Source organism: Leptonychotes weddellii, chromosome 4 (genome assembly GCF_054177405.1).
Source record: "Leptonychotes weddellii isolate Sample4059 chromosome 4, ASM5417740v2, whole genome shotgun sequence".
Taxonomy (NCBI): Eukaryota; Metazoa; Chordata; class Mammalia; order Carnivora; family Phocidae; genus Leptonychotes; species Leptonychotes weddellii.
The window spans coordinates 101,223,165-101,244,135 of NC_138372.1; the positions used below are offsets into that span (position 1 = coordinate 101,223,165).

General features: G+C 34.8%; 1 protein-coding gene across 5 annotated transcripts in view; it reads right to left on the reverse strand.

The window, feature by feature from the left end:
* Positions 1 to 3,672: 3,672 nt before the first annotated feature.
* The window catches only part of RB1CC1 (RB1 inducible coiled-coil 1), a 79,986-nt gene continuing 62,687 nt past the window's right edge, over positions 3,673 to 20,971 (reverse strand). For 4 of the 5 annotated variants that reach the window (XM_081815985.1, XM_081815987.1, XM_081815984.1 and 1 more), the window contains 6 exons: positions 15,274 to 15,328; positions 14,232 to 14,279; positions 11,496 to 11,554; positions 9,029 to 9,165; positions 5,702 to 5,772; positions 3,673 to 4,927 (listed from right to left, as the gene is read on the reverse strand). In XM_081815985.1, the coding sequence (XP_081672111.1) occupies positions 4,850 to 4,927; positions 5,702 to 5,772; positions 9,029 to 9,165; positions 11,496 to 11,554; positions 14,232 to 14,279; positions 15,274 to 15,328 (448 nt within the window). In that variant the 3' untranslated portion in view covers positions 3,673 to 4,849. The remainder of the gene's footprint in view (positions 4,928 to 5,701; positions 5,773 to 9,028; positions 9,166 to 11,495; positions 11,555 to 14,231; positions 14,280 to 15,273; positions 15,329 to 20,971) is intronic. The other variant, XM_081815986.1, reaches the window with a different exon arrangement.

Genomic DNA, 20,971 nt, shown 5'->3' on the forward strand with positions numbered 1-20,971 from the left:
ATTTCAATTACCTTAACTGTGACTACTCTATTGATAATGGTAAATAGCAGTTATTCAATAAATCAAAACTTTTTTGAAAAGCCTCTCCGATGTTTTATGGAGTGCACAATTGTTCAATGCGGAGGCAGTTTGGGAAATACCAGGTACCAAAGTTGGAAGGTGAGTTGTCCGGCATCCCAGATCCCTACGGATATCAGGATCAGAGTGATGACAGAATTCTTGTAGAATTTTTGAATGCTCTTATCAGATAATGACAGTATTATTTGTGAGGCAACTCAAAATATTTTAAATTATGCCCAATTGCTTTTAGTGCTGCTAAGAATCCTCCGGTAATATTTCCAGGATGCAAAATAGGCCACAGTTATAAACGTTGCTCACTCATGTTTTCTTGCACTCTTCAATGCTACAGGCTAAGCTGTTACTGGATCTACTTATGTATATCGTGGTATGAAAACATAAGGGCAGAGTATACATTTCTACTAGATCATGTATAACCTGTTTTAAAAGTTAATACCTGCACATATGGTGACAGCTCCAGAAATCATACTTCTAAGCAGGTTGGATGAAGAGATAAACTTGTTGTATGTACTTGGCAGTTTAGGCTTTACACTTGTAGGAGTTAAGAACTCATTCTTTTAAGAAACTAGACGTTGATGTTAGAAGCTTGAACTGGTTAAGCAGACATCCACTGTTACAGCAGAATTCCAAAGAGATTACAAGTGACACCTACATGAGCTATTCACAGAGAAGTATTACTGACTAGTGGAGGAATTAACGGGTGGCATTTCTAAATCAGTCTAAGAAAGGAGTATTACAACATCAACTGGGAATTAGACTGTCAGAAGCATTTTTGCTATTAGGGTCCACAAAACATCTTTCAGAAGCAACATGTAACATTTGTAAAAATAACCCCTGCGAGTGCTGGAATTTCCTGAATTGTCCATATTATACTGTTAGTTCAGTGAGAATGGAGGGATTCCTCCCTCTAGCAGGCCTAGCACCTGCTCTGAAGGAAATAGAATGGGCGACATCCATTAAAATGGCTGAATGGCACAGTATTTTAATGGGGGCACAGACACTAAAGAGGCATCGCTAGGTATATTCTTATGTGAAGCATACAATTGCTTTGATGAGAGCACATGGAGAACTAATCCTGCATTTTGTAACACCGAGGCTTGCCACTTGTTTCCTTTAACATGAGGACTGATATTGCTAGTAAGCCTTATTTATTTTAAGGTAGGAATGAAACAGGTGAAACGAAATGGTCTCCAAGTCTGAGACACCTAAGAAGTATGTAAACCAAATAGCTTACAGCTGACTGTAGAGTCCCATTACCACTATGTTAAGAAGTGTTTGAAAGAATTTCCATCTTACTCACAAATATTATAAATTATACAAAGCATTTTTAAAATTGGCCAAAGATGGCTTGTTTATATTCTGAGACTATGACGAATATAAAAGCTATCAATTAGTGGACAAGAACATTTTTAACTGCTCCCAGTTTTTATTACTAACATACGTACTTATGGAAATTATTTTAAACAAATTTTGTGGCTTTAGACATCATTAAATCACATGCTATTCTAAAAAAAAATTTCAAGGATATCTGTAACTATTTCTATCAAAGGGCAATAGCTATTTTGCACCTTGTGATGGTATTAAAAAGACAATTTTTATACCCTGCTACTCCTTTGAATCTGAGTTGGTTCTGTTAGTTTGACCAAAAGACAAGCGACAGAATTTGCCTTCCAAGCCTCAGACTTTTGATGCCTCTCTTTTAGGAATGCTACATTGTAACTTAGAAAGCCAGGGTATTATGATGGAGACCACATAAGGAACCAAAGTATCCCTGAGGACAACCCTAACCTTTAGACACTTGAGTGAAGGCATTATGATCATCCAGCCTAAGTTGAGTCAACAGGTGACTGCAGCCATGTGAGCAACTAAGTGTTTTGGAATGAATAGTTACACAATAAACACTTGATACAGAAATTGGTACCAAGACTGAGGTGCTGCCATAACAAAAGCCTAACGTTTGGCACTGCCTGACCAGAGGCCGGAACAGTGAAGGAACTGTCTGTGAAAGTTGGAAAAGTAGAGAAACTGCTACTGAAAGCTGGAAAGATGATGACATATTTTGAGGTAGCCAAAGAAATGGCAAAACTAATAAATGTGTGCTTCTGGCTAAAAAAGTTTCCAAGAAATGTTCAAAGTGACAATTGATTCATTTTAGCTGTGTATAATGAGGCATGGGGAGAGATGGTTCCAAAATGCATGTTTCTGGGAAATGTGACTTGATGAGATCAAATATGAAGAAGCATTTAAAAAGATCAAGGCTCTGGCAATTACACAGTAATAGCACAAAAAGAAAAAACAACAGAAAAGCTTCAAATAGACTATGGGCTGTACAAGGGAGGAAATGTAATCATAGTTCAGGACATGGCTCAGCAAACAGTATTTAGAGTCATGATATTGTAAATGCTAGTTGAAAAGTTACATAGTAAATTATTGGAAAGATAGCAGAAAAAGTTCTAGTAACTAAAATTTCATGTAAGAAAGTAAACTGATAACAAATTATCAAGTTGATTGCAGTGTAGTCTTATGATTTGGCATATAGACTAAAAAAGGCTAAAATTAAAAAGTAAAATTTTACTTCTAGGTGGTACAACTGGACAGGGACTTAGGGATGTATTAATTTTTTTGAAAGCATGTACATGTCTTATGCCATGATAATTTTAAAAAATAAAAGTGAAGGTTTAGATAATTTTTGCTCATTCTGTTCTTAGCATATGCAGAGGTACCTTTGCAAAAAGAAATTATCCACATATTTCATGTGTGCTTAAATTTTACTTGCAGTAAAATGTGATTTAAACATTCATCCCTGGAATAAAGATACATTTCTATTAGAGTTTGAGTAGTGAATTTAACAGGTTTTGATTATGCAAAAAATCTTTACAATAGCTTTTATTCAATATTTAATCTGTTTTTGAAATTGTTCAAAGTACTTTATATTAATTTTCATCACTTAACCTTCAAAATAACCTTGGGAGGTAGGTCCTATTATTATACCATTTTATACATGAGAAAACAGGTTCAGTTTATGCAAGTTGCCCAAAAGCACAGTACATTGACCGTAACCATACGAAGATTAAGAACTCAATTGAGTTTTGATTTCCAGGTTTCATTTTTAACTAACAAAACTGCATTTTCTTTACATGTGCTTTATAAAGGGATATGTGAACACTGATAGGATGGATATAAAAAAGAAGAAAAACTGTAAGCAATAAAATCCAACATTAAAGAGGAGCATTAATGAGATGATGGCTTTCATGTGTCAGGCCACTGTGATTCCACAGCACAACGACCACATATTTATATGTGTGAAGGGCACCAAGTAAGTCAAAATGGTCCATCTGGCAGATTCATTTAGACCCAACTAAATCTGCTTCACAAAACCATTCTGTATATAAAGTAGTTTAATGCTTTGGTATTTTTTGCATTGAGATGTCATGGAAGGATTGAATAGAAACATGTGAAATCATTTGTTCATTTATTCATTAATATGTTGTCAAATTCAGTTTTCTATACACTATGGTGTTTATTCCATTTTCTGTACTATTAGATATACATATTTAAAAAAATATTTAACTTATTTTAAGAAGAAATTAAATATTTTCTGAAAAAGAATCATTTTATTATTGTTCTCTAGCAACAAACCTGAAACAAGCCTCATCCAACTCAACTAACTCATTTAAATACCTTTGCTCCACAGCAATTTGTCTACATATCTAGTTTACACAATTCTATTCTACATAACACTGTTTTACCCTGTTACATAGTATATAGTTAAAGAACATTTTTGTAATAAACATGTTTCTCTTTTGATATGATACAGAACAAGTTTTTTCACACTTCCCAGCAATCACTCAAATATATTAAAAATGTATCCTTCTTTAAAAGGCACACACATTTACAGGTTCAAATCTTTATTGTTTTAAAATTCTACATGTCTTTTACAATACAATATTTTGTTATTTAAATGACCTCTAAATGGTTAAGGTACAATGAATATGCTTTTTCTGAAATCAAACCATGAATTACGATTTCATCAATATGATTATTCTAAACCAAGTAATAAAGAGGCTGGGAAGGTTCCAGTGCTGCATTTGAAACTGTGAATAGCAGACTCTTCCCTTTAGAACCCAGGTGACCACTGTTGAAAGTGCTTTTGAAGATTGCTGATTATGGCTGATCTTAACATCAGCCAATCAAATTAAGAGTTTCTTTTTGTTTTGAAACATCAAAGGGCATTTAAAAAAATAAATGAAACAATTTGCTTTAGTAATCTACAGAGGCAAACTCAAAGTTATGATTATCTGCATGCAATAACACTCCTCTTTAAATAGTTTTGAAGAATTTATACATTTTATAAAGAATGTGTTTAAGAGTGCAAGTTTTCGGATATTGACTTCACAAAAGGACAAATGCTGGTAATAACTAACATTTAATATCTAAGTCCAAGCTAATGTATATGTAACAGGCAATTAATATGGCTAACCATAAGCCACAATGCAGGGTATGCCCTTTGAGAAAATTAACTAGTTTGGTCCACATTTCTAGTTATTTGGGTAAAAAAACAAAAACAAAACCATTTTAATTCAGCCAAGGGTTTTGATGAATTTATTGTTCCTAAAACGTAGCCAGTTAAAAAGTAAATGATATACACCAATGAAGTATATTGTCACGGTGACTTTTGTATAAAAAGATGGCCTGCTGTTTTTGGAGTGATGAATAAGCACTGTAGGACAAATCAGAAAAATGTCACAGAATGTTTAATTTCTTCCATAAGTTATACTTTCTTATTCCACGACACAGCTTTCACTCTGTAAAACTTCGTCCCCAAAGGAACTTTAAATCTGTTTTGTGCCTAAGAAGAGAAGAAAAAGAATCACTTAAATGGTTAAAACCAAATCACAAAGGTACTGTCCTATCACACAACTCAATGCTAGAGTATTGTGGGCCGAGAAGCATGGTTGAGAAGTCTTTATCAAACTATACAAAATCCAGCCCTTACACATGAGAGTATACTGAACCACTAATATTGATGGAAGAAAGAGCTAGTAATAATTGCTCAAGAATATAGTACAAAGGGAGACATATGTCATGATTTTAAGTATCAAAGAACCCTCAATACACAGTTTAAGTTTCATTAGTGTTTTGGAGCAGAGGGGCCCCAAATTACAGTGAGTCAGGAAAAATGCTCATTAGATTCCATTGATTCTCTAGCATTGACACTGCTGACATTATGGTCAGGTACATTTTTAGTCATCAAATTATTTGCATATGAAAATCAGAAAAAACCTCTACTACAAATAGTAGTAATTTAATCATCAGTTATGCTGTGTGTTCTTTTTTTGCACAAGAAAACACTAGTAACTTGATAGTTATAGAACAGAAACTTGCAGTTATTTTCATGTATAGGCTGATGAATTGTTGGTAATCTACCTACATCTACTCTCTAAAGATAAATAACAAATACTTATAAAATCTGTGGTTCATACTCATACTCATTAAATTCAAGGTATTAATTAAATGAGCTAAAGGACAAACGACTGCCCTAGTAACAATTTCTATGTGTAGTATGTGAATCTGAATCTTCTTGATAGTTCCTAGGTTTATATCATTTGATGTAGTTTTTCACCTTTTTGGCTTGACAGTATTCCTTTTCCATTACTTTTCCAAGTACCCAGGGTCTTCTAGATGCACCTGAAGCTGTTGAATGAAATTGTTAATTTCTTTTTAAAAGTACAGGTATAATCACTCATGAAAACAAAACTGCCAGAATCAAAACTAGTAAAGTTTTCAAAAGTGAAAGAAGGTAAAGACTTTTAAAACAAATCACTAAAATACAAAATGATTTATAAACCAAAAATGAACTCATTTTACTTTTCAGCCAGTAATTTTGGCTTTACTCATTAAATACAGATGGTAAATCAAATCACAGAATAGAGTTCAAGAAATACAAATAATCTAAGTACAAATCATGAACAAATAAATCTAGGAATTCTAAATTAGCTCAACAGTGCCATCTACTGAAAGTGCTAATGAAGATGACCATGTCCATTTCTGAAAGCAGACAGTTATTCAGACAAAATTTATTTTCCAGGTTCAAAGCAAAGCACTACCCTTTTCTTTGGTTGGGGGGGTGGGTGCTTTTAACACCAGTGCTCAAGGGCAGGAGTTGCATCTGCCTCACATCTGTACTCCACAGTGCCTGGAATGGCAGTGTTAACATCGTGAGTGCACAAAAAACAAGAGTTAAAGGCTTAAGAACCAAAGTCTGGAAAGGCAGCGCTTATGTAAAGGGGAGATGGAAAATGTGGGAGGAGACAGGATGAAAAGACTAGTCCTCATAGAGCCAAAGTGTGACAAACTAAGAAAAGGAAAGTACTCATTCTATTTTTAAATTCATCAGAAGATAAGTTTTTAAAAGAGTCAATTTCGAAAGTATTTGGCCAGTAAATTATCTGGTTAGGCTAAAGCCTTTGAGAGATTCCTAAGAGAAGACAAAACTGATTTTTATTCTGTAAACATAATTTGGCAACATATAAATGAAAGATATCATGAGGGGTGCCTGGGTGGCTCAGCTGGTTAAGCGTCTGCCTTCGGCTCAGGTCACAATCCCAGGGTCCTGGGATCAAGTTCCACTTCGGGCTTCCTGCTCAGCGGGGAGTCTACTTCTCCCTCTGCCCCTCCCCACACTCGTGCTCTCTCTCTCACCCTCTCTCGCAAAAATAAAATCTTTTTTTTTTTTTTTTTTAAAGATTTTATTTATTTGACAGAGACATAGTGAGAGAGGGAACACAAGCAGGGGGAGTGAGAGAGGGAACACAAGCAGGGGGAGTTGGAGAAGCAGGCTTCCTGCTGAGCAGGGAGCCCAATGTGGGGCTTGATCCCAGGAGCCCGGGATCATGACCCGAGCCGAAGGCAGATGCTTAATGACTGAACCATCCAGGCACCCCAATAAATAAAATCTTTAAAAAAATAATAAAAAAAAAGATATCATGAGTGAACTATCAGAAATAAAAATGTGTAGATATATCACATGATAGAAAGATTAAAAGCCCCTAAACCACAGGATATGGAAAATACTCTTAAGAGTAATACAGCACTTCACAGACAATTCATGATTGCTGAAAATTAAAATTAAACACTTAAGTTTTATGTTTGAGGAGTAGTAAGTCCCACTGTCACGGGCACAAAAACACCCTAATAATCCCCAGGGCAATGACACAGGGGTAGGGAAGCATAATTCCCAATTGGTAACCTCAGTTCTGTATTTCTCAAAAAAAGGGTGGAGGGGAGGGAAGGCTGGAGTGGAGTTCCTTGGTAAAGTAAGATTGTTAAATAAGTTCTTTTCTCCAAGACCTGTGAGAACATTTAAAATGGTAATGTACATTGTAAACCTCTAAGAGTATACAGTGTTTCCTAGATTTATTTTTATTTAAGTTTTTAAAGATTTATTTGAGAGAGAGAGACAGAGAGAGAGTGGGTGCATGTGGAGGGAGGGGGGGAGGGAGAGAATCTTCAAGCAGACTCCCTCTGAGTTTGGAGTCGTGGCCTGAGCTGAAACCAACAGATGCACATTCAACTGACTGAGCCACCGAGGCGCCCCAAGTGTTTCCTAGATTTAAACACTAACTCTCCTATTCTTGGGAAATGCATATTGAAATATTTAAAAATAAAAATCCATGATATAACTTGGGCTCATATGGTTCCGGCAACAAAAACAAGCACATATTTGTGTATATTTATGTATTTATACATTTAGACATACACATGTAGAATAAGGCAAATGGGGCAAAATGTTAACAATAGGTGAATCTGAGTAAAGGTGTATGGGTCTTTTTTTTTTTTTTTGCACTGTACTTACTATGCAACTCTTTGGTAAATTTAAAAATCATTTTCAAATAAAAAGTTTAAAGAAATGAGAAAAAAGAAACCCACAGCAAATCGAAAAAATAACCAAGTTCATTGTTTTCAAAACAGAAAACCAGTAAGCTGTAAGCTTATCTTCTCATTTTTCAAGGTTATATGAAAACTATACAAGTCTATGGACATTCTGTATAACCCATCACCAACAGTCATGATGGAGTGACTATGTGACATTGGCCTACGTCAAGAGTTGGTATTTGCCCATGTTGGTTAAGTCATTCCAAACAGAAACATCAATGTAAATGGACATATATTCCTTTTTTTTTTTTTAACATTTTATTTATTCATTTGAAACACAGAGATACAAAGAGAGAGAGAGAGCATGAGCAGGGGGAGAGGCAGAAGGAGACGGATAAGCAGGCTCCCCCTGAGCCAGGAGCCCAATGTGGGGCTCAATCCCAGGACCCTGGGATCATGACCTGAGCTGAAGGCAGACGCTTAACCATCTGAGCCACCTAGGTGCCCCTGGACATATATTCTTGTATTTAATAATTCTATTTAAGCTAAGTATCCCAAGGTTTCTATTCTTTAAAGATCAAAGTAATTATAATAGACATTGTAATTTAGTAAATTTTAACAAAACTTTTTTTAAAAAGCCTTAAAAAACTAAGTATTTATAAGTTTAATAAAAAACAAGGTAGGAACATAAGATGATAAATAGGACAGAAAAGACATTTTACAGTTGGAGAGAGTATTTTTTCTAAAAACAGTCTTTATTGCCTTTGTAAACAAATGAGTATAAACTAAGCTTAAATAGGCTGCATTTATATGGGAATTCTGACAATATAATTCTACTTTTGCTAGGGTATGAGATACTTGAGCCAGGTGCATTAAATACACTCTAATTTTGAACTTTCCACAGAATCCAGGAAAATAATCTGTATAATGCAGATTTTATAAAAAACAAACAAAAAACATATTAAGCAGAGTTCCTTCTTAGTGATTTAATTCTAATTAGTCAAGAGGGTAGAAAAATCTTTGATATATTCTCTATACTCCAGGTTTTTATCTTAGTTATCGATGTGACACTTACCACCCTCACCTGGTTTGAGATCCAGGGCAGGCAGAGACTCCGAATGCAGAAAATACAAGGTTGGACTAACAGTAAATAACACATAATTGTCATGGCGCTCATCTAGGATGATGAGTACCAAATCTCCCACCTGAAAACTGAATAAAGGAATATAATTTATTGTCCTCAATGGTTACTGCCACCCTCTTCTGAAAACTTTAAGTATATATTCTGCAATATTCAACTCTATATTCAAATATCAATGCATTATTAAAACTCACATTAACATGATCTTTTTTTCTTTTACTCTACCCTGCTCCCAGTGAGAGTGCTGGTCATACACAGATGGTCAAAGAATGATGCCCATGACTGTCAAAGACCAAAACTTTTAAATTTCCAATACTATCTATTGTTTAAAAAAAAGAAACAAAACAAATGCTTGGATGAGAGGGAGAAAAACACCATTATAGTCACCAATCACAGGAAGAAGATATTCATCCTCATCTTCCATCGTAGAACATGAAACAAATTCCAAGTGAACTATTTGCAGTCACAGTGGCAAAGAAAGACTACATACTATTTCTGTCTCCAGGTATAGAGCTCTTCAATTTGAAAGAAAAACCTATTGTGCTCAGTTCATGTACTTAATTAGTTTTAAACAAGTCAATGAAAATTACTGCTTTAGGGCGAAGGCCCGAAAGAAGGATCAAGGAAAGAAAAATGTGGGTACAACTGCCCATATATGCTTTAATTGGTTCTGTGTCTTCAGAATCATTTTTAGAAATGTTGTTCAAAATATGAATAGGCCTTGAAAGTTAATCTTGTGACCTTACTGAATTTATCAGTTCTAGTAGTTCTTTGATGGAACCTTTGGTGTTTTCTACATAGTATCATGTCATCTGCAAATAGTGGAAGTTTTACTTCTTCCTTGCCGATTTGGATGCCTTTTATTTCTTCTTACTGTCTGACTGCTGTGGCTAGGACTTCCAGTACTATGTTGAGTAAGAGTAGTGATGGTTACCAGAGGGGAGGTGGGTGGTGGGGATGGGTGAAATAGGTGATGGAGATTAGGAGTACATTTATCATAATGAGCACTGAGTAACACGTGGAACTGCAGAATCACTATATTGTACACCTTAAACTAATGTAACACTGTATGTTAACTGTACTGAAATTAAAATAAAAAAACTTAAAAAAGAAAGTTAATCTCAGATTTCTTAGTTGTCAAGATCATTTAGTTTAGTAGGCCCTGCACCTGATAAATCATCAAAATCACTGGGAAAGCTATTAAAGGATAACAGCTTTTCCCTTAATTGCTCATCCTACAAATACTTGATGCCTACCTAACAAGATGTGGCAGGCACTGTTTTGGCTAAATACCAGAACACCTTCAAAAAGGTAAGGGCCTCTCTCTAGGCAGTTAAAAAAAAAAAAATTTTTTTTTTTTAAAAGTTCATCTCACTCTAATCTTTGAAATGCCAAAAACTGGATTTGATCTGACATACAGCTGATATATAAAAGCAGATACCAGCTAGTTTTTTTTTTTTTTTAAAGATTTTATTTATTTATTTGTCAGAGAGAGAGAGAGCGCAAGCAGAGAGGCAGGCAGAGGGAGAAGCAGGCTCCCCGCTGAGCAAGGAGCCCGATGCAGGACTCGATCCCAGGACTCTGGGATCATGACCTGAGCTGAAGGCAGATGCTTAACGACTGAGCCACCCAGGCGTCCCAGCAGATACCAGCTAGTTTTTTAACATCACTGAGAAAAGATAAAATTCTAATGAGAAGTTGAAGGTCAGAAACCACAGATGTCTGACAACCGAAAATTTAGTTGACAGACCTATTACAGACAAAAATAAAGGGTCTTGTAAAAATATCTAGTTTGCTGATTTTTTTATCTGTCCTGATAGGTATAGAAGACTGACCAGTGTTTATATGCTGCTGACAACACTTTTTGAAAACTTTATTACAGAGACCCTCCTTTCAAACAGTCCATGCCAAACCCAATATATTACTATGGCTAATGTGGTTCTAGAAGACTGTCTATGAAATTATTCAACTGATAAATAGTGTATTGTGAATTGGTAGTATATCAATAAAATGAAGTCTGAAAAATAAAAATGAGGAAACACTGCAACTTAAAAAATCTCCTGACTCTCCAATCTAAAATGTAAAAGGCTAAGGTAATAAATGGGATTTAAAAGAGGTGAAAAGTGAAGTAGAGTCAAAAGGAATATTTGTGTATAAATGATAAATGAAGCTGTAATAATGACTTCAAATATAATCCTAATGTTTCCAAGAATAATAATTTAGAAAAACTATGCTTTTTAATAAAAAATTTTTACGACCAATGGTTACAAAACACTCAGCTCAATGCACCTGAATCTGAAGGAATATAGCCACTGAAAAATATTTTCATTAACAATTCAATACTATCCAAATCAATAAATTTATTTCACTGGAAAACAGAAAATATAAATATAATACTTACTCTCTAATAGCTATCTTTTCAGAATGCCTTGAGGATACTGAAGACATGCTCTGAGACATCTAAAAAAATGAATAAAGCTTATATAATTAAAGCACCACATTTATTTATTAGGTCCCTGCTGCAAAAATTTTTGATGTCACACATATTCACATCTGTGTCCCAGCTTTTAAGGATCCAAATATGAGGTTCATTATTAATATAACTGCTTTCCTTCAACAATGATTTTCAGTGGACAAATTCACCTACATTTTTACTTATGGTATTTTCTTAATCAAATTTGCCTGCATTAAAAACTTTAAATATAGGATCATATTTTATTTATAATTACATAGTTAATATTAAAAATATCACAGAGTAGAGATTGACAAGTTTTGGGGAAGCGTTTGCCAATTCTAACACAACAGTTTCAAATCTTTCCTTTTGGTAAATGAACAAACCAAAAAACTCTTCAGGAAAATCTTATTCCAAGGTCCAATATCTAACTACAAAAAACAAATACAACACTCCTCTGGTTAAAATGGGGGTGGGAGAATAAAGTTCTGAGAGTTGGTAAAGTCCCTCACTTACCTCCAAGGCAACTTCTGAGAACTTCAGTTTAAAAACCCACTATTCTCAGCAAGTGCTAAATAATGACAGGTGTGATTGTCATCCATTTCCTCTCCTGATGAGCACAATAGAATGGGACACGCTAGGTGATGTAGTGTTGCCTTAGCTCAGCTGGGACTGCTTGCTCTTCCAACAGGCTTTAATCCATTATTTACACCATCACATGATACACGGGACTTATGTCCCATGGTCTTGGGGCCAGAAAGGAGGGTGAGGATGCCTATACTTCCCAAGCAGAGTGGGTCCATTACACAGTTGTACAAATCAAGGACAGTTAATGGATTTCTCTTTGTTTAATAAGTCTCTTTTTAAAAATTTTATTATGTTAATCACCACACATTACATCATTAGCTTTTGATGTAGTGTTCCATGATTCACTGTTTGCATATAACACCCAGTGCTCCATTCAGTACGTGCCCTCTTTAATACCCATCACCAGGCTAACCCATCCCTCCACCCTCCTCCCCTCTAGAACCCTCAGTTTTTTTCTCAGAGTCCATAGTCTCTCATGGTTCATCTCCCCCACCGATTTCCACCCTCCTTCATTTCTCCCTTCTTACTATCTTTTTTTTTTTTTTAACATGTAATGTATTATTTGTTTCAGAGGTACAGGTCTGTGATTCAAGTCTTACACAATTCACAGCGCTCTAATTCTGATGCTCAGAATTTGTTCCATTGCCCTCTAAACATTATCTGGAATGATGCAGGGTCTCATTAGCATTTGGAAACAAAGTAAAATGAACAACAACAAATAGTGAATAGAAAGGCCTAGAAGTGTAGCAACTTATTATCAGAATCATCCAAATGGTCTATATGCTGCCAGTGAAGACAAGTTTGACTATCCATTTTCCAGACCATATTCAATTTTATTTTGATTTTTAAAAAAGCTTAAGTTTTTCAGATATTTATTATAAACAAGGGCTTAGATTTAAGAAAACACTGTGTGAAAACAGTTGTAAATTGATATGAAAGTATGCTTTACATTGAGACACCTCTTTGGGTGGGAGTGGGGTACTCTTTGGATCTGAAGGGCAAAAATCTTTCATTCATAAACACTTCCCAAGCATCAACCGTGTACCAGTTACTATTCCAGGTGCTAAGAACACAGACAAAATTGACTTATAATCCTTGCCAAACACAGCTTATATTCTATTGGAAATACCGCATAAAATAGCATACTGAATGATGTCTGGGATAGGCAACTCTTCTCAGTCTTTTTGAACAAGTTTGCTCTACTTATGAAAATAGCAAATAGCCTTAAGATTATCTTGGTGATAAATTAATGATTGACTGGAATGACTACAGACTAACTGACTATATGACTGATGACTGTAGAATTAAGATGTAATTTATGCTGTTCAAGTTGGGGAAGAAAGGCATATGAAAGAAAGCAGATGTTTCCCTACAAGACACAAATTTTAAAAAGCTCAATTCTAATCAGTACCTTAAAACTTTTCAAGAGTATTGAACACAGGCCTTAGATTATGCCTATTTTTTTTGTAAATTACAATTATTAGAACTTGAAAAATGAAGTAATTGCTTTATTAAAGCATGTAAGATCAACTGTATAACTGTTCAAGTAATTGGTTAAGTTCAAAGGTTAGATTAGAGCCAATATTAATTCAGAAGACCATATAGTGTCTCATGTAAGGTGTCAAGGTCAAACAGTTTAAGTTAAAAAAAAAAAAAGAAAAGAAAAAATGGGAAGGGATACCATGTATTAATTATGCACACTTACATGTGAACATGTTAATTTTCAAAAGGCCTATGAAGAATACCTCCAACTTTGTTACTGACTTAAGAATCCTAACTTGATGTTATAAATACATGTAATTATGGAATCCTAAGTGATCATAGCTTTTTAATCAGAAACACTGCCTTGATTTTATTGACTGATTTTAACATTATATTAGTAAGGCAGTCCACTTGGTCAGCTCTATGGCCACAGATAGTAACTCTGACTCAAGATCATCACTCTGAGAATCAATTCATTAATGACCCACATGGCCCAATGAAACTACCAGAAATAAATTAATCAAGCCATACATATCTCTGATGGTATTTATAATAAAAGATAATGCAAAAACATTTTGAAATGTTAACATCTATTGGGCAAGAAAAATAACTTACCAGTCTTTGATTTAACCGCTTGTTTTCTTCTTCTTTCAACTGTAATGTCTGTAGGAGAAAAAAAGAGAGACCTGTGGTTTATCCCCTGTACCTTCTCAAATTGAAACTTAACTGTCAAAATTTCCTGAATCTTCACATTAATGTTCTGATCTAGTATGAAAAATTAGTGACTATATTCTTTTTTATGGGTCCTTTCCAACTGTTTTAATTATTTACAGGCTTAAGAGAGAAAATTAGAACAATTTTAGATACATTTACCTAAGCCTAGAGTTCTCAAGAGTTTAATATGCATTAGAATTACTTGTGGCACTTGTAAATATGCAGTAAATAGCTGAGATCTAACTCCAAAGACTCTGTAGGGGATAGACAGGAGATAGGGATAGGAATAGGTATGGCCTAAGAGGAGGATTCTGTAGTTGTAATACACACCACAGCTGATTCTGATAAAGGTGATCACACAACCCTTTAATAAAGAAAATGTAGAAAATCTTAAAAGCCTAAGGAATGAAAAGTGGTCTATGAACAAAGATATGTTAACTTTGAATCAAAATTATATATAACCTGGTAGTACAACTGGGAGGAAACCCCTTACTGTCAGTTTTTTCTTGTTCAATTAATCTCTAAAAAAACGCTTAACTTTTCTTCATTATTCATATTCTATTTTCACCCAATTCTAGAAAATATTTACCTTGCTTTTGAAATACATGAAGTTCGTATTTATGTTTTGCTGCATTCTGAATTGTTATTGAATAAACCATTATTCCATATATTCATTTTATAAAGACCACCAATCTTTCTTACTGATAGAGACTTCATTTATTGGGAAGAAATGAAAATAAGAGGACTGAAATACTACTGCCAAACATTTAGCCAGTTGGATTAAAAAAATGACAGGATTTCTCAAAACATTAACCACAGAAGTAACCATTAAAAGATCTAATTTATAAACACAACTGGGTATGTTTTCAATACAAGGTTTATGTAACTGCATCCCCAGAGTGAACACAGCAAACATTGTATTTTAGGAAAGCAATTTACTTACTCGTTCTAACAGCATTATTCTCTGTTTTTCTTCAGATAGCATATGACTATTTTCTCTAAAAGAGAAGGATTTATTTTTGTTTAAGCTGGTTAAAATTCTGGACTTTACATTTTCCAGTAAGATTTGGAAATTTAACTATTAATACAGAGCACTTAAAGGTTTGTACTAAACTTTCAAAAGCAGACTGTTTAAATTAGGACACATTTCAATGGTGTATATTCTTTGTACCAGGTCTTGAACCTAGATCTACAAACTGAAATTATAAGCAAAACTTTGTGCATGCATTTTTCCAGAGATAAGGTCTTCTGAATTTAAAATTTCCCCTCCCCCCCCAGGGATTAAAAACCACTCTTCTTCCTATGTGTGGGGTTAATCCATGTTACCAATTAAGTGGTACTTCTTGGGTGGCTTTACCATTAAAACTAGAAACAAAACAAAATGCTACACGTCCTTGAGTAAGCTAAAGGACTTGAAGTTTTATTTTACAAAAAAATAAACCAAATATCAATAAAGACTTCAAAAGTACTACTAAATGGCTATAAATGTGCTAGTCACTGTGCCATGTGTGAATCTGCCCATCACACTAAAATACTCAAAAATTAGAAAAGAAAAAAATGTAACAGGGTGTAGCCTTATATTTTTATTTTTACTACTAATGGGAAATAAAATTGAGACATTCAAAGTATAAAATATGATGATTTGATATACATACACATTGTAAAAGCAGACTCTCCACTGAGTTAACTAACACCTCCATCACTTACCTTTTTTGCAAGGCAGGGAGAACACTGAAATTCTACTCTCCTATCAAATTTCAAATATACAACACAGTGCTATCATTTACTGTCTACATGTTATATAAATCCTCAGGTCTTATTCATCTTGTAAGTGGAAGTTTGCAACCTTTTTCTCCCACCTCCCAGCTCTTGGCAACTACTTTTCTACTCTATGAGTTTGACTTCTTACTTAAGATTCTACAAGGGCGCCTGGGTGGCTCAATCGTTAAGCATCTGCCTTCGGCTCAGGTCATGATCCCAGAGTCCTGGGATAGAGCCCCGCATCAGGTTCCCTGCTCTGCGGGAAGCCTGCTTCCCCCTCTCCTGCCCCTCCCCCCCCCGCTTGTGTTCCCTCTCTGGCTGTCTCTCTGTCAAATAAATAAAAATAAAATCTTAAAAAAAAAAAAAAAGATTCTACATATAAGAGATACTATGCAGTATTTGTCTTTCTCTGTCTGGCTTATTTCATTTAGCATACTGGCCTCCAGTTTCATCCACAATGTTACAAAGGGCAGAATTTCCTTCTTTCTTATGGTTGAATAATAATCCATTATATATTTTTATTCACCATTTTCTTACCCATTTTCTTTATTCATCCATCGAGGAATACTTAGGATGTTTCCATATGTTGGCTACTGTGAATAATGCTGCAATGAACATGGGAGTACAAGAATCTGAAATAATGATTTCATTTCCTTTGCATGTATACACCCAGAGATGAGACTGCTGAATCATACGGTGGTTCTTTTAATTTCTTGAGGAAACTCCGTACTGTTTTCTATAGTGGCTGTCCCAGTTTACATTCCCACAAACGGTGCATGAGGGCTCCTTCTTCTCCACATCCTTGCCAGCATTTATTATCTATTGATTGTCTCTTTAATAACAGACATCCTGATAGATATGAGGTGACTGATATCTTGTGGTTTTGATTTGTATTTCCCTGATGATTAGCGACATGGAGTACCTTTTCATGTACTTGTTGGCCATCTGTATGCCATCACATCTATTTTTTTGCCCCGTTTAACTGGGTTGTTTCTTCGCTATTGAGTTGTGTGAATTCATTACGTATTTCAGACATTAATAATTTATCAGATATATGATTTGCAAATATTTTCTCCCATTCCACAGGTTTTTGCCTTTTCATTTTGTTGATGTACATAGAAGCTTTTTAGTTTGATGTAGTCCCACCTGTTTATCTTTGTTGCCTTTGCTTCCAGTGAAAAAGCCCAAAATCACTGCCAAGGCCAATGTCAAGGAACTCACCTCCTATATTTTCTTCCATGAATTTTATGGTTTCAGGTCTTATGTTCAAATTTTTAATCCATTTTGAGGTGATTTTTGTGTATGATGTTAACACAGGGATCCAATTTCATTCTTCTGTATGTGGCTATCCAGTTTTCCCAGCACCATTTATTGAAGACACTATCCTTTCCCCATTATTTTCTTGGCTCCTTTGTCAAATTTTTGTTGCCTAACACGTGGGGATGTATTCCTGGAATCTCCATTCTGTTCTACTGAGCTATGTTTATGCCACCTGTTTGATTACATAGCACTGTAGTACAGTTTGAAATCAGGAAGTGTGAGGTCTCCAGCTTTGTTCCTTTTACTCAAGATTGCTTTGGCTACTCAGAGTGTTTTGTAGTTTGATATGAATTTTAGGACTGCTCTTTTCTATTTCTGTGAGAAATGCCACTGGAATTTTGATAGGGATTGCATGAAATCTGCAGATTGCTTTGGTTAGTAGACATTTTAACAATATTAATCTTGCAATCCAAGAACACAGGATACCTTTCCATTTATTTTTGTGTCTTCTTCAATTTTACCAATGTCTTGTAGTTTCTCACTACAAATCTTTCACCTTCGTTAAATTTATTCCTAGGTATTTTATTCTTTTTGATGCAATTGTAAATCGGACTGTTCCTTCAAATCTCTTTGTTAGTTCATTGTTAGCATATAAAAACACTACTGATTTCATGTCCTGCAACTTTACTGAATTTATGATTAGTTTGAACAGTTTTTGGTGGTCTTTAGGGTTTTCTACATATAATGTCATGTCGTCTGCAAAGAGTTAATTTTACTTCTTCCTTATTTGTTTGGGGTTTTTAAAATTTCCTTTTTTTGCCTAATTGCTCTGGCTATGGCTTCCAGTACACTGTTGAATAAAAGTGGCAGAGTGGGCATCTTTGTCTTATTCCTGATCTTAAAAACTTTCAGCTTTGCACTGGTGAGTATGATGTGGGTTTCTCATATATGGCCTTTATTATATTGAGGTACATTCATTCTATACCCACTTCTGTTAAAGAGTTTTTATCATGAAAGGACATTGGAAATTTTGTCAAGGGCTTTTTCTTCATATATTGCAATGATTAAATGATTGTCATCCTTCATTTTGTTAATGTGATATATCACACTGATTTGCAGATATTGAGCTACCCTTGTATTCCTGGAATAAATCCCACTTGATCATGGTGTATGCTTTTTATTTTTTAATATTGTATTTATTTATTTGAGAGAGAGAGTGAGAGAGAGCACGAGTGGGATGAAGGGCAGAGGGAGAAGCAGACTCCCAGGTGAGCAGGGAGCCCGATGAGGGACTTGATCCTGGGACTCTGGGATCATGACCTGAGCTGATGGCAGACACTTAATCGACCGAGCCACCCAGACACCCTGCATGCTCCTTTTAATGTACTGCTGAATTCAGTTTACTAATATTTTGCCGAGAATTTCTGCATCTGTTCATTAGGGATATTGCTCTGTATTTTTCTTGTCCTTCCCTTGTCAGGTTTTGGTATCAGGGTAATGCTGGCTTCATATAATAACTTCAATAGAGTTCTTTCCTCTTCTACGTTTTAGAAGAGTTTCAGGAAGTTTGGTATTAGTTCTTCTTTAAAAAAATGTTTGATAGAATTCACCAATGAAGCCGTCTGGTCCTTGACTTTTCTTTGCTGGGAGGTTTCTGATTACAGATTCAATCTCCTTACTATTAATTGGCCTGTTGAGATTTTCCATTTCTTCATGATTCAGTCTTGTTTGGTTGTATGTTTCTAGGAATGTAGCCATATATTCTAGATTGTCCAATTTGTTGGGAATAATTGTACATAGTAATCTCTTACGATTCTTTGTATGACTGGTATTAGCGGTAATGTAGTGTTGTAATTTAATGTTTTAAATTCTTCTGCATGTGTAATTCCCCAATTACATTTTAAGCAACTTGAATGAGGCAGGAATTTTATCTTCTAAATGTTAATTTTTGTAGGAAGAGGCTTTGCCTAACATAAAGTCACAAAGACTCATAATTCTAGCTTTTACATTTAAGTCCGTGATCCATTTTGTTAATTTGTCTTATAAGATAAATAGAAGATCTAATTTCATTCTTTTGCATGTGGATATCCAACTGTCCCAGCACCATTTATTGAAAATGCTATTATTTCTCCATTGAATTGTCTTGGCACCTTGGACCATAATGCAAAGGTTCAACTGACTATAAATATTAAGGGCTTATTTCTGGACTCTCAATTCTATTTCAATGATCTATAAACATACACATTCACATATATACACACACATATATAGATCAGGCTACCACCATACTGTCTTGATTGCCCTAGCTTTTCATTAATTTTTGTAATAAGGACATGTGCGTTTCCAACTTCATTCTTTTTTGCATATTGTTTTGGTTAGAGTTCACTGCACTTCCATATGAATTTTAGGATCCATTGTCCACTTCTGCAAAAAAGGCATATTTCAACAGCAATACTGTGTTGAATCTGCAGATCACAAGAGTATTGCTACCTCAACAAGATTAAGTCGTTTTTTTTTTTTTTTTTAAGATTTCATTTTTAAGTAATCTCTACACCCAACTTGGGGCTTGAACTCACAACCCCGAGATCAAGAGTAGTATGCTCTACCGACTGAGCCAGCCAGGTGCTCCAAGATTAAATCTTCCAATCAATGAACATGGGATGTCTTTTTAGGTCTTCAATTTTGTTCAATAATGTTTTGTAACCTTCAAAACATTGTATGAGTCTTGAACTTCTTTTGTTAAACTTACTCTTAAGTATTTAGATTTCTAGTGAAATTCTTGGGTGTGTCAATATACAAGATCATGTTATAGATACCAATAGAGACAGTTTTATTTCTTCCCTTCCAATATGGAATGGATGCCTATAATTTCTTTTCCTTGCCTGAGTGCCCTTTATAGGAGAACCTCAACTGATCTTTTTCTTCTTGATTTTTAGGGGAAAAGCCTTCTTCTTTCATCACTGAATATGATCTTATTTGTGGGCTTTCTTAGATGCCTTTTATTAAGTTGAGGAAGTTCTCTTCAACACTTCAATACTGAGTGTTTAAATGCTTTCTCTTTATTGATATTGATATGATATATTACATAAACTAATTTAAACCCAGTAAGAATCCCTTTTACGTATTGCTGGATTTGGTCTATTAGTATTTTGTTGAGAATATCTGAGTTTATAGTTATATTTTCTTAGAGTATTAGAACTGAATTTGATGTGGATTTCTCACTCAGTAGGACTTGGAAGGGTTCTAAGATTTTAACTCCTAAGGAGTTTAATGCCAGTTCTGATATTGCTTATCTAGAGAAGGAACTTGAAGAATGACTGCTAAACTACTATTTTTTTTTTAAAGATTTTATTTATTTATTTGAGAGAGAATGAGAGAGAGCATGAGAGGGAAGAGGGTCAGAGGGAGAAGCAGACTCCCCGCTGAGCAGGGAGCCCGATGCGGGACTCGATCCAGGGACTCCAGGATCATGACCTGAGCCGAAGGCAGTCGCTTAACCAATTGAGCCACCCAGGCGCCCTAAACTACTATTTTTAATTTTTATAAAATAAAGTTAATTATTTAGACTTTCTAAAGTCACACAAATAGAAACACAAATAGAAAATTAAGAGGGAACTTCT